A 14,363-nucleotide genomic window follows, 5' to 3' on the forward strand; every position below is an offset into this window, starting at 1 on the left:
GGCGTGTTACAGATGAGATGGAGATGGGACAGCGATTGGGGTCGGACCAGGCCGTGGTGGGAGGCGTTATCGCCGTGGTTATCTTCATCACTCTCTGTCTCCTCATCCTGTTAACCCACTATTTTGGGAGGCAGAAAGGTAAGTGTTGGTTGGAATCTGTGCCGAGGAAGCGAGTTAGACATCTGAACTCGGTCTGGTGAAAGTGGGACGACGCTCGTCATTCAGAAAACGGGTTAAAGTTCGAGCATGAGGTCACCACTGCGTTTGTTGCCCTGCTCCCAAACCCCAGGAACGTACTTAACCAATGAAGCGAAAGGAGCAGAAGATGCTACTGATGCGGATACGGCCATCTTGAATGCAGAGGGTGGGCGTGGGACACAAGAAGAGAAGAAGGAATACTTTCTGTGAAGAGGAAGAGAGAATGTACTTCCCGTGAGGAGTGTGCCCTCACGAATTTTTTTTTGCACCTGTTGCCAATCTCTTTGTTTCTTTTTCTTGGGTTTCGATCTCATCTTTCCCACTCTCCATTATTCTTTTCTGCCTGTTTCTCTCTCTCTCTCTCTCTCTTCTTTTTCAATTTCCTCATTATTTTTCTTCTCCTTCTTATTCTTACTCTTCTCTTCCTCCTGCTTCTCTTACTTATTTTTCTCCCTCTTCTTTTCTCCCTCTATCCTCCATCTCTCTCCTGCGTAGTGTTTGTAGTGCTAAGATCATGCTTGGAGACTCTAGCGCAGAATGCACTGATTCCAGCCTATTCCTCTTCACTAGTTCAATGTTTCCTTTGACTAATAATTGTTGTTTATAATTTGATAAATAATTGAGTGTATAAATATTTATTATCCCTCGAGGTATTAATTTTTAAATCCATTTTTTTAAAAAAACACTATAATCGTTTTGGCTTCACGGAACTGTCTAAACACGTATTGGGCCCATAGCGTAGGCCCCGTGGCCCTGCCGTCAGGAGAGGACGGTCCAGGTGGATCCAAACCTGGCAGGAACCGGGTCGTTGCCCGTTACACCTCCGCGATGAGAATATTTCGATATTCTCCGAGCGCCAACACGCGTGAGATGACCGATGTCTCAAAGAGTGGATTCCATCGGTCGTCTTGACATGCCACATGGAGTCTTAGTAATTAAATCGATAAAACTGCGGTGTTATTGAAAAAAAGAAAACAATTACCTATGAATATAATGCTTTTACAAAGTGTCCTATAATTTATGCTTCTGCTATTGAAGGTAATATATTAGTGATGTGATGTTTTATAAAGACTTAAATGAATGGGGCAGACTATTGAGAGAATTTATAATTTATTTTTTGCTCAGCGTGATTCCTGATCAACGTAGACAAATATAATCCATATATGTCACTTGAAATACTATCTCACTTTTTAAAAACTTGGGTAAAATATCTTTACGCCTAATTATAATCCATTCATAGAGTTCTTAAACGGAGTCCGTTTTGTTCAAAGCTGTTTTTTGAATTCGTTCCTTATGATTACTCTCGTTCTTTCCGTGAAGATAGTCCCCGGAGGGCAGAATGTGTGAATTTGAACCATTTGGCCTAAAACTCGCAGCCAATTAAAGGTATAAAGGTTTACATGAGATGACTTGGCACTCCTGCCAGGTTGTTAAGTGAGAGGTGCTGTTGTGATGCAACACAAGCAAAACTTCCTTTTACGAGCAGCAGCTCCTCGGGTCCCCCCTCCTCCCGTTCTCCATTCCTCAACTATCGAACTCTCAATATAACAGATTTTCTAATTCTTGGCTTATTGGTCCAAACAAATCCATTCCCCCACCCCTCCCATCATTTGTGAATCTCTGTTTTGCCCATTCAGAATGGCTCCAGCAGACGGGACCACCCCAATGCCCTTCCTCACCCCATCCGATCAGTCTTTCAACTGTGCCAGATTCTTGTATCCCTGGTTTTGCTTCTTTCTCCTGCTCCACCTCCTCCTCCCCGTATTTCTCTCCCAGCTCTGTAGCGCTGGTGTCTCCAACCGTGACTTCCCCTTTAAATGGCGTGTTACCAGTTTGTATGTTTTCTACCTGATGGTGTTTCCTACAAAAGTTACAAAAAAAAATATCTGTCATTTTACCACTCCCGCAGTTGTCACTCCCTGACCCCCTGACCCCGTGACTCTTTCCTCCCACGTGCCGTATTATTGCGACTGAATGGTGCCGTGTCATTCCTCATTTCCGTGGTTGTTGGCAATGAGTGGTTCTGGATGTAAGATCTGTCAAATTACGACATGGATTCGAACTGCAGATTTCATTCAAGTCGAATCGGGAATGAATCTTGTCAGTCGATGACGATGATAATAATAATATTATTGAAATGTTGTGATATATTTTGTCGTAAAGATTTAAAACGAGTGGAATTCCAGATAATATGGCTCCCGCTCCCTATCATTGAACCATATTTGCTGTCAGTATCATTATGTTGGTGTTAAGGGTGGGAGAAGTGGACTTTGTTTTACACAAATTAAATCCTTTGATTATTGTTTCAGGGAGACCAGCTAACAATTCCAATTTGGGCGCGGGCGTGCGTGCGCGTGCGCTCTCACACACACACACACACACACACACACACACACACACACACACACACACACACACACACACACACACACACACACACACACACACACACACACACACACACACACACACACACACACACACACACACACACACACACACACCTGCTATAATATGGTTAATTAGCCCTTGTGCCCCCAAATAAGTCAGACAACATCTGTGCACTACAAGGCCCTCTCGGCTGGCAAAACATTTTTGACAAACTGGACATTGAACAGCTCCCTGCTGCTCACTGGTGGGTTTTTGACATTCCAAAAGACACTTGATTTAATAGCTGGTCAGCTGTATGCTGCTGTCTACCGAGTTCTCACTCTCTTGCTGTGCAGTACGTGGAAAGCCATCTTACCTTTGATGTGGTTGCCTCGTCATACCACTCGTTTTCCGGTATCCCACTCATTCTACATTAGCTCTCATACGAGCCTCGACAGTGTTTAGAAGAAAAAAAATCTCTTTATCCCTTCGGATAACATTCCTCCACATTTTACACGGTCTACTTCATGGGCGAGGCTGGAGCAGCCAACCTAACAAGCTGTGATTAGGCATATTGGCCATATGCCCAACCAAACCACTCCAGGCAGCATGCCCTCACTTTCGTAGCTCTTGTCGTATCCAGATCTCCCCAGTGTTGTCTTACTTCTTGTGATATGTGTTGGGTCCACTGCACTTGGTTGGAAATGCCAAATATGATGGGTGTACACATCTGTGTTGGAAGGACTCCAGTCTCCTGAGATGTCTCCCAAAGGAAATCCAACACTCAGATCTATAACGAAACAATGATACACTCTGCTTGGTTCACTTCGGTTTTTATGATCCAGTTCTTGGCCATAAAGTCTGTTTTGCGTAAAGCTTCAAATCCTTTCGATGCCTGTGCGATTGCTTGTCAATGTCGGGATCCATTCTTCCTGATAACTCAATCACAGATCCAAGATACAGAAACTCACTCACATGTTAAATTTCATGGTGGATGTTGACAGCTATATGTTGATGTTGACAGAATAACCAAAACATTTATTAACTAGGTGGCATTCATGCAACGCTTTCTCTCAGCTCTAGGTCTGGTTGTAGCAAGGAGAACATCATCATCTGCAAACTGATATTCATTCATCCGTGCCTCATTGGCATCATGCTGTGTACCTTCTGAATAGCTTCCCATCATACTTATATTTCAAATCAACTCCCAATGCCTCCTGTCTCTTTCACACGTGCAGTCCATCATTCCACAACTAGGCAAGCATACAAGTTAAACAACACTGGTGCCAGACAGTATCCTTGCCTCAACCCATCATTTACATTAATCTCCTCAAGAAGAGTGCCATCCAGACGGATATGAGCCTGAATGTACGAATGGAAGGACTGGACGAGTGTGATGGTTTGGTTCGGTATACCAAGCTACTCGAGTCCTGTGCACATAGAAGTATGAGGTATAGAGTCATAGGTTTTATTAAGGTCTATATACATGAAGAATTTCTTGGCTTTGTGCTCCCAAGACTCTTCCACGAGCTGCCGCACTGTGAAAATCATGTTTGTACATCTTCTTCTCTTTATAAAGCCACACTGAGATTCTGCGAGTTCTTCTTCAGCCAGATGTTGCAGCCTTTCCTGCACGATCCTTCCAACCAGTTAACCCACTATGTACAGGAGAGGTGTCGTATTTACTGAGATTACAACTCTTAGGGATGGGTATCAGCACAGCATCAACACAATCTTTGAGGGCTTTGCTTTCTCTCCACCCTGTATGCACTAAGTCAAGTAACAGGTCCAGAAAGTCATCCTCGCAACACGTTGTCATCTCCAGGATATTGGAGCTTCCCCCCAGGCTTTCCATTTTCAACTTCCACAAGGATTTTTCTTCCTCGTCCTCATAATATATCCCTGTATATAATATTTCTTCTTCAATTCTGTTTCTCTTATTGGACGGTACATTTCATACAAAAAAAACATTTTCTATTCGATGTTTACCGGCCTGGTAAGCAGCTGGTTCACCAACACATCACACTTGGCCATGCCAAGTACAAGATCCCACACGATTCAGCTTGCGCAAACCTGTTTGCAAAGTTGTTCGAATTCGTTCAAAGCCTCGACATCAAAGCCACGTAATAATAACTTCCCTTGGATATAAATCAAACTGAAAAGTCCAATGATCATAACGAGAGTTTTGAAGAGTTGGTGATTGGAAAGAAAATCATTAATTGAAAAGGAAAACCTTCACTTGAAGCTTCCAGGTCGAAAGCAGTCCATCAGAAGAACCGTCACCGAGAAAATAAATCCACCAATCAGTCGGTTTTGTCGATTTGCATGCGCCAAGTGATGAAGAAGTTTCGATTGCAGTGGTAATGTAGGTGCGGTAAACTGCAAATTGGCCGACGAGAGCTGCATCATCTTAGCATTTGCAGGTGCACAAAGGGGAACAATGCAGAAAAGGTGGTCATATAATGAAACGAAGGGACCTCAAGGAGGGCAATCCATCAGACCTCACCACAATTCGAGGGACAGCTTGAGGGATATTAGAGGTTTTGTGTTTTTTTTTCCTTTCTCTTTTTACATTTAAGAATAGAATTTCAAAGGAAAGAGATGTTCTAATTAAACTGTTTCAAACATACACAGGAACCATCCTGTATGTTACAAACATCCATTTTCTCCTTCGCTCACCGGTGGCATTTCTTCACCGTGTTAGTCCATTCCTGTTCTTCCCTCCGGTCCTTCAACGCGGCCCATCGGTGCCACCTCGTGTCGGACTTCAAAGACCTCCCTGATCTTCTGGACTCTTAATGGCGTTGTGCGTTCACCACCTCTCCTCCATTCCATCATCAGGTCTGTTCAACCTTCACTCTGTTCTTTCGCTTCTCCATAAGCATCGATCTGTATCCAAAAAATAACACTTTGGAACTCACAAGGTAACGCAGGCTTACAAAGAAACATCATGCAATTGCACACTTGCATCTCTCCAAAATGTCCTCTTTGTCATGGTCAGTTTGGAGAAGGGGCCGTTGTATTGTATCTGACAAATCCAGGACAATTGGAGCATTGACGTGTATGGAACTTGTGGCTAAAGTGTTTATGGAACCACATGATTGGCCCCTCACCATCTATTTATCACTGATGACTCATTACTACCGTTATTAGTTATTCCTATTATTATTATTATTATTATTGTCATCGTCATCATCGACGAGCTGTGCACCTGAGTTGCCTCGATTGAAATGTAGTCTCAATCCGCTTTGATGGGATTTGAACCCGAGTCCTTTTCTTTCACCTTGAGGTTGATACCCAATCCAATCCTGTTGGTTTTTGATCTGTGAAAGTTCGAAACAATTCTATTGTGGGCGAGTTGAACTTGCATCCAAAAGGGTTTGACATGTTTGGTGTAAAGAGATGTGACGGATTGTGATGGTGATGTTATGGTTTCCACGTGGCGAGGGGTTGCTGCAGGTTGTGGAAATAAAGGTGGTCACTTCCTGTGTCTCGTGTCCATGTCTGCATCTGCATCAGGTTGATACGACTCTCATTCATGATAAGACAGTGCCTTCAGGAAGTACTCACACCCCTCGACCTTTGTCACATTTTGTTGTGTTACAGCCTCAATTTAAAATGGATTAAATTTAAAAAAAAATTGTCACCAATCTACATAAAATACCCCATTATTGATGAAGTGAAAATATGTTTTTCGGATTTTTAACAAATTTATTTAAAATGAAAAGCTGAAATGGCTTGCGTCAATAAATTTTTAACCCCTTTGCTATGACACTCCAAAATGAGCTCAGGTACATCCAATTTCCTTTGATCATCGTTAAGATGTCTCAAGAACTTGATTGGAGTCCACCTGTGACTAATTCAATTGATTGGACATGATTTAGAAAGAAACCTTTCCATACAAGGTCCCACAGTTGACGGTGCACATCCGAGCAGAAACTCTCCCATGAAGTCCAAGGAACTGTCCGTAGAACTCCGAGATAGAATTGTGAAGATGCATAGATCTGGGGAAGGGTATAAAACAATTTCTTGAGTGTTGAAAGTTCCCAAGAGCACAGTGAGCTCCATCATTAGAAAATGGAAAGAATATGGAACTACCCAGACTCTTCCTAGAGCTGGCCGTCCAACCAAACTGAGCAACCGGGCAAGAAGGACTTTGGTCAGGGAGGTGACCAAGAACCCATTGACCACTCTGACAGAACTACAGAGTTCCTTGACTAAGATTGGAGAACATGCCAGAAGGACAACAATCTTTGCAGCACTTCACAATTTGAAGATTTATTTGAGAGTGGCCAGACGGAAGCCACTCCAGAGAAAAAGGCACATGGCAGCATGCCTGGAGTTGGCATAAAGGCACGCGAAAGACTCGGAACGTGAGGCAAGATATTCTGTGGTCTGATGAGATGAAAATTTAACCCTAACAGCTTGGCCCAGCCAAAGCCCAGACTTTAATCCCATTGGGAATCGATGGAAAGACTTGAAGATTGCTGTTCACCGACACTCCCCATCCAACTCGACAGAGTTTGAGCAAATCTGCAAGGAAGAATGGGAGAAACTCCCCAAATCTGGATGTGAAAAGCTTTTACAGATGTACCCAAGAAGACTTAAAGCTGTAATCACTACCAAAGGCACTTCTACAAAGTAATGACTCATGGGGTTGAATACTTATTGACACAAGACATTTCAGATTTTCATTTTTTATTAATTTGTAAAAATTTCTAAAAACATGTTTTCAATTTGCCATTACAGTAAGTCGTCGACTTACGACCTATGCGACTTACGACTGATCGACATTACGACCACGCCCGCGATATGTACTGTATGTCTGGTCACGACTGCTCCACGTCTGGCAACGCGAGTGATGCCCAGCTGGGTGTACAACAGTTTCCGCCCCAGCGCCTGGCAGTGTTAGCGTGGTCTCGGTGTAGCGCAGTTTATCCGTATCCGTTTGTCTTAAAAATTTTACTTCAAACCCCCAAGAGGAAATTATCTTTGTCTCCTCCTCAACCTGCCAAGAAGGAAAGAAAGGCCATTGATCTCGCCACGAAAATGCAGGTGATCAAACAGTACAAAGGAGGAAAGAAAGTGAATGCGATCGCACGTGATCTTAAGTTATCTCACTTTACTGTGTCGACGATTTTGAAAGATAAAGAAAGGATTACTGAAGTTGTGAAAGGTTCTGCACCCATGCGATCGACAGTAATAACGACGCAACGGACCGGGCCCATCCACGAAATGGAGAAATTGCTGCATGTTTGGATGGAAGATCAGATCCAAAAACGGACACCTTTTAAGCCTTTTTGCTGTGCAGACGAAGGCTAGAAGTCTATTTCAGACTTTGAAAGAGCGCGCCGGAGAAAACTACAGTCAAGAAATTGTAGCACGTACTGGCTGATTCAAAATATTCAAGAAAACATTCCAAATTTATAATGTTCGAGTGACTGGAGAAGCAGCGAGTACAGATGAGGAAGGAACTCATAAGTTTGTTGAAAGTCTGGATTATATTGTTAAACAGTATAAAAAAACATGCAGTAATTTTTGCATCGGCCGATACACTATAAATAAAGGTAAAAAATAAAGGTTGGTCGACTTACGACCAAATCGACTTGCGACTGGTCGGTCGTAACCGGTCGCGGTCGTAAGTCGACGACTTACTGTATTGGTAATTTTGTGTAGATCGGTGACAATTTTTTATTTTATTTTATCCATTTCAATTCAGGCTGTAGAATCACAAAATGTGACAAAAGTCAAGGTGTGTGAATACATTCTGAAGGCACTGTATTTATCGAGTCAAATTGAAGCCTGGAATGACGATGTGTAATTGAGTGCTTATAAACACAGCAATGAGTTCTTTATTGTTTCGTTTTCCCCAACTTGCCGTTCTACTGCAACGTCCGAGGCGTCTAACTCAGAACGCCATCGTTTTCAGATTTCCATTCCGATTTTAACGGATGTTGAAACGACACAGTAGATTCAATTGGAAATGCCGAACGGCAAGGCTGGAGCAGCCTGGGTTAATAGTCAAGATATCGATGAAGCGCTCAACAATATGGAGGCACAATGATGGAACTCTTCAAATCGGAATAGGTCTGACATGTCTGCGCATGTTGCGCCAACCTCGTCGGGAAAATTTTTTTGCACAAACACGACCGACGAGGTTTTGGTGAAAAGGCAAATTGCTCGGAATCCAATGTTTTGGCCCAAGGTGCCCTTCGTCAGGGTCGATGCGAGATGCGTACTCAGACCGTCAAGGCCGAGCCGATGAACCAGAACGACGGAGGCCTGGCACTTCACCGTACGAACCGGGTACGTGTTGCGGTAGTCCATCGTCGACCACACTCGTTCACCCCGAAGTGAGCGGAACACCTTTTCTCACCGATCACTTTAATCGGATAGTGAATACAATTAACTTTTGGGTCCAGTGAAACAAACCGGAACTTCAACAAAATTGTTTTATCCCAATCCCTGAATCCGTTTCGTTTCGTTCATCATCTCATTCAGGGATGAAAAGAGAAGATACAAAAACGTGAACGAAAGAGAAAATGATATTTTAAATTGTGCAGTAATCCATTTTCATCCGATTCAAACACAATGTTAATAGATATTGAGTGAATGGTACCTAAATAAATATCCCCCACAAATGGAAAGGCCTGGTGTTAAACGCCCTCAATATGGAACCGATCCAGGTCTGGAAAGCCTCCTCTCATTAACCGGGTCTCAATCCCTGCAATGGGTTCGAGGGAAAAAGCAAAGATGGTCAACAGACCTCGTGAGAAAAGCTTTTACAAAAAAACAAAAACAAACAGTGGGTCGTTCTTACACATTACCAAATGCCTTTCCTAAATGGTGACATCACACGCGTTTCAGCCAATCACCGACGAGATGTGACTGCCTCCACGGAAATTACTGGGAAAGTCATTGAATTTGCATTTGCTTCATGATTGTGCATTATTTTCTTGTAGTTGGGGAGGACCTGTTCGGTGTTCCCACCTGAACTGATGGCCCATGATGCAAGGAACCCAGGTTAAAATCCCACATCTCATGTGTGCTCGTCTGTTGATGTACAAGTACAGTGATGTACATTAATGTCTTTCTCCTACACGTTATACATGCACAAGCACCCCCATGAGCCTTTGCACGATATCCTCAAGATGCGCACACTCCCTTCTGAGGTGTCTAGCCTGGGTTTGAATCCTAACCCAGCTATAAACTCTCATCCTGGTGTTGCACAGGCAGGGCGATTCATCCTGTGTGTTTGTCCTCCCTCAAATGGTCATTAAACTGTGGGTCCCGTCTGCTACTGTTTGGTGGTGTGTGTGTGTGTTAATATTAATGGAGTGTGAGTGTTGTTATTGGCACACATGCACGGTTTGTTTTGTGTAATCAACAGAGTTAGGTCCACTCTCACCCCATGCTGCAGACAACGCCGTAGCTCCGAAAACTCTTTCGCGCAAACCCCGAGCTGCAGCCTCCCTGCCGCGTGCTCTCGCCACACACAGCGTGCATACTCAGTACCCTGGGTTTGGGGTGGGGGAACGTGCAAAGGTAAGAAGTTGTACACGGAGTGACGCAGACATGTGTGATATGTCCTACACATGGCAACATGGACATGTATATTGTATATGACCCGTCTTACGCATGGGGCCACAGGCATGTCCTACACATTGGGACACACGTGTCTGTGAAATGTTCTGCACAGTGACATGGACACATGTATGACATGTACCACATACAATGATATGGTTATGTGTACGGCATGCTATACAAAGAGACACGTATGTAATATGCCCGACACGTAGTGACACGGACATGTATAACATGTCCTACGCAAGGGACCACAGACATGTGTGATGTGTCAGTGTGTAGGATATATAGAGGACATGTCCTACACACTGTGACATGGACATGACATTTCCTACACAAATGGACACAGACGTGTGTAATATGCCTGACACACAGTGACACAGACACATGACATGTCCCAAAAAGGGGATACGGATAAGTTTGTGACACAGCAACATCAACACGTGTGATGTCCTACAAACCGTGTCACGGACACACATGTGATGTCTTACACCGGGATCCGGACATATGTGTGCAACGTCCTGCACACGAGGATATGAACGTGTGCAACATGTCCGACATACAGTGACACGGATATGTTTCCAAGTTCGAAATGGCACCTGCTCCGGCGTTTCCAATCTATACTCAGCACAATGGTGAAGAAACTTAACTCGTAGTTACTGAGAGGGACCAGTGAAGAGAGGTGGTGAGGACCATCCCAACCCAGCGTAGTAAAATCTTGGGTTCAGGGTTGGAGTTATTTAGCTGGACGAAGGTCCTTTTTAGATATTGAAGGGTGGAGGGCAGTGAGGGGGGCATTGAACTGCTTTTTGCATTACATTTGAACAGAAAATAATTTTCATCTCGATCTGGTATTGGTGGTGTGAATGAAAAGCATTGGACGTCTGAATTGCGTGATGGCAGCGGCACATCCATTTATTTTGAAGGAGAGAAACTAAAGTGTTTCAGCTTGAAATAATGTTCGAACAAGTAGCGGCGCATTCAAAGTACACCGCCACCATGCCAAATAAATAAATAAATAACAATCCTCCAACGCGTGACTTCACTGAGGCAGCTTCGGCACCTGGTGATGCCCCGTTGGAGCACATTGAGTCGGAAGTGGGAGGAAGCGGAACACATGAATCGATTAATTGCAGAATTAAAATAAATAAATAATAATGGTAAATTATAATTAATTTTTCAGTCAATTGCCGAATAGCATACCTAAACCACCACCGTTTCATCCGAATCTAACAGCGAGAATTAAGTAATTAATCGAAAAATGAATAATCAACGAATTAACTGATTAATAAAAAAAATTAAATTTTTCAAAAAACTTAAATAACTAATAAATTAATTTATTAATCAAAAAAATAACGTTTTTGCCAAAGCACATCTTCACCTTTGTCCCCAAATTTCAGCTTCCTCGATCAAAGGATGGCTAAGACAACGCTCGGACAAACAAACAAACAAACAAGAAAATGAAAATAAAATAAAAACACTAATCGAGTGACACTTGGCGAAGCGGAGCGGCACTCGGTCGAGCACGTACCTCCGCAAGGTTTAACAGTTTAAATTTTGTATTACACTGATGATAGGTCGGATCTGATTCTGAACCTTAACCAAAATCAAATCGGCTCGTTCTTGTGACATATTAACCAACTCTTCCACCTCGTTTTGTCACAAGTCGTCCACAACTTTTACAAATAACATGCGATACATAGTTTTTGGCCCCATCTCTCAATTGGTGAAGAATCACCTGAAAAATTCTCGAATCGGGATCCGGATTCAGATCTTCATTAAAATCGAATCAATTGGTCCTTTTCACATATCCAAGCCGTCCACAGAGTTTCATCTGAACCCGTCCTCAACTTTTTGAGATATCACGCAATATCGTTTTGTAGCCCCGTCTCTCAATTAAAATGGGTGACGAATCAGTTATAAAATTTAATAATTCTCATATCCAGATCTGGATTCGGATCTTCACCAAAATTGAATCAATTCTACCTCGTGGCACACCCAACCCGTCCACCAAGTTTCATCTGAACCCGTCCTCAACTTTTTGAGATATCACGCAATATCGTTTTGTAGCCCCGTCTCTCAATTAAAATGGGTGACGAATCAGTTATAAAATTTAATAATTCTCATATCCAAATCTGGATTCGGATCTTCACCAAAATTGAATCAATTCTACCTCGTGGCACACCCAACCCGTCCACCAAGTTTCATCTGAACCCGTCCTCAACTTTTTGAGACATCACGCAATATCGTTTTGTAGCCCCGTCTCTCAATTAAAATGGGTGACGAATCAGTTATAAAATTAAATAATTCTCAGATCCGGATCTGGATTCGGATCTTCACCAAAATTGAATCAATTCTACCTCGTGGCACTCCCAACCCATTCACCAAGTTTCATCTGAACCCGTCCTCAACTTTTTGAGACATCACGCAATATCGTTTTGTAGCCCCGTCTCACAATTAAAATGGGTGACGAATCAGTTATAAAATTAAATAATTCTCATATCCAGATCTGGATTCGGATCTTCACCAAAATTGAATCAATTCTTCCTAGTGACACTCCCAACCCGTCCACCAAGTTTCATCTGAACCCGTCCTCAACTTTTTGAGATATCACGCAATATCGTTTTGTAGCCCCGTCTCACAATTAAAATGGGTGACGAATCAGTTATAAAATTAAATAATTCTCAGATCCGGATCTGGATTCGAATCTTCACCAAAAGTAAGCGTTGCTCTCCTTTGCCGGTCACCGACATGGAGAAAACATTTCAGAATGATTGCTTGAAAAATGTGGCCAAAAATCGTGTGACAAACAAACATACAGACAACATACAGTACTTGGCAAAAAAACAAAAAACATTTTCACCAAATAAGAAAACCGAGTAAAAACCGAGGACTCCCTTCAGCGCCTGGCGATGACGTCATGCATCGCGTCGATATGGAAAATCGGGAAGGAGCGGTGTATAATCATGCTGAGATGTTCGGTTTACCTTTTTTTTAATGATGGCTTTGGCTTCACCTCTGTTGTGTCTGAGCAGCGATGACGTAATTATAAACGAGGCGAACAACTCGTCAAGCGAACACGTCTGGCGCTCAGAGGGGCCGTTTCTTCACAACATGCGAGCGGGGTGGTCAGTACGTCACATTTTCATCATATCAGGTAACTTTGAACTGCACACGTAAAAACCCAAGGAGAAGGCGATTGGACTCGCTCGTCACGTGACACCCCTCGCGCCGCGCAGATATTACACGTCGAGTTTTTTTTTTTTTTTTTTTTTTTTTAACGCACACAAATGACCGTCATTGGAATCTCTCTCAGGTTATTTTATTCCGGAGGCAAATAAGTCGTGAAGAAGAGTCCCTACCTGTGGCGCGCACGACGCGAGTCGCCGTGGCCTTTCAGCGAGCTTGTCGCGCACGCGCCTCCACGTTACCTCAGCCGCCATTCAGTTGATGGTTTAAAAAAAAAATAAAAAATCCTCACACGTTTATGTTCGTCCGACGTCAAAAAAAAAAAAAGGAACGGCCCGATTCGACAAAATTGTTTTTCTTTGATAAAAAGCCGCAAAAGGAATGTGATGAATCTTTAAAGTGTTGTTGTTGTTGTTGTTGTTGTTGTTGTTGTTGTTGTTGTTGTTGTTGTTGTTGTTGTTGTTGTTGTTGTTGTTGTTGTTGTCTGTGAGGTCACGCGACGTCACGCGTGACGTATCGAGTGTGAAGCTGTGAGGAGATTCGTGTGCGTTTCACGCTTGCTCGTAATGTGATTCCGTGAGACGTTAGTTGATCCCGTTATTAGTTAAAGTAATGTATCGCCTTTACCATTTACTGCCTTATTATTACGATTGTTAATGTTTATACTTGTGTTTTGTTTATCCTTTCAGACAATCACCTTGATCGAGTGAATTAAAGCCTCCATAATGAAATCGGCTTGTTTCTATATTCCACAACAATTTAAATTCACTCAATCCTGCACCACGGACAAGTTCCTCAAACCGGAGAGGTCCGACGCCGATCCGAACTCGAGCACGGCGGTAAAGCAATGGCTCCATCGGCGCCGAACCTTCTCGAACATTCTGGCGAAATTTCTGGCAATCGGCTCACATACGACAACGCTTGCTGGAAAACGAAACATTGGGCCTTCAAACAACTCTCGACCAAGCTCGCGCTTGAGAGATGGCCCAGAAACATTCCGAGACCTGTGGGTGACCTGTCCC

At 43.1% G+C, this 14,363-nt stretch overlaps 1 protein-coding gene and 2 long non-coding RNA genes across 3 annotated transcripts in view; 2 read left to right on the plus strand and 1 right to left on the minus strand.

Moving 5' to 3' along the window:
• LOC147010411 (cell adhesion molecule 2-like) overlaps positions 1–6,058 on the plus strand; it is a 97,057-nt gene extending 90,999 nt beyond the window's left edge. Inside the window, exons 8-9 of the mRNA XM_085858945.1 lie at positions 13–138; positions 290–6,058. Of these exons, the coding sequence (XP_085715071.1) occupies positions 13–138; positions 290–408 (245 nt within the window). The 3' untranslated portion in view covers positions 409–6,058. The remainder of the gene's footprint in view (positions 1–12; positions 139–289) is intronic.
• A 2,877-nt stretch (positions 6,059–8,935) lies between these two features.
• LOC147010413 (uncharacterized) lies at positions 8,936–13,672 on the minus strand. The gene is made up of 3 exons (XR_015052235.1): positions 13,515–13,672; positions 9,977–10,084; positions 8,936–9,292 (listed from the first exon to the last, which is right to left on the minus strand). It is a non-coding gene; the product is annotated as an uncharacterized LOC147010413 (long non-coding RNA).
• Positions 13,673–13,861: 189 nt separating this feature from the next.
• On the plus strand, positions 13,862–14,072 carry LOC147010414 (uncharacterized). The gene is made up of 2 exons (XR_015052236.1): positions 13,862–13,924; positions 14,031–14,072. It is a non-coding gene; the product is annotated as an uncharacterized LOC147010414 (long non-coding RNA).
• Positions 14,073–14,363: the final 291 nt, after the last annotated feature.

This window comes from Eptatretus burgeri, chromosome 16, assembly GCF_056783735.1.
Source record: "Eptatretus burgeri isolate ZD-2024b chromosome 16, Ebu_testis_v1, whole genome shotgun sequence".
Taxonomy (NCBI): Eukaryota; Metazoa; Chordata; class Myxini; order Myxiniformes; family Myxinidae; genus Eptatretus; species Eptatretus burgeri.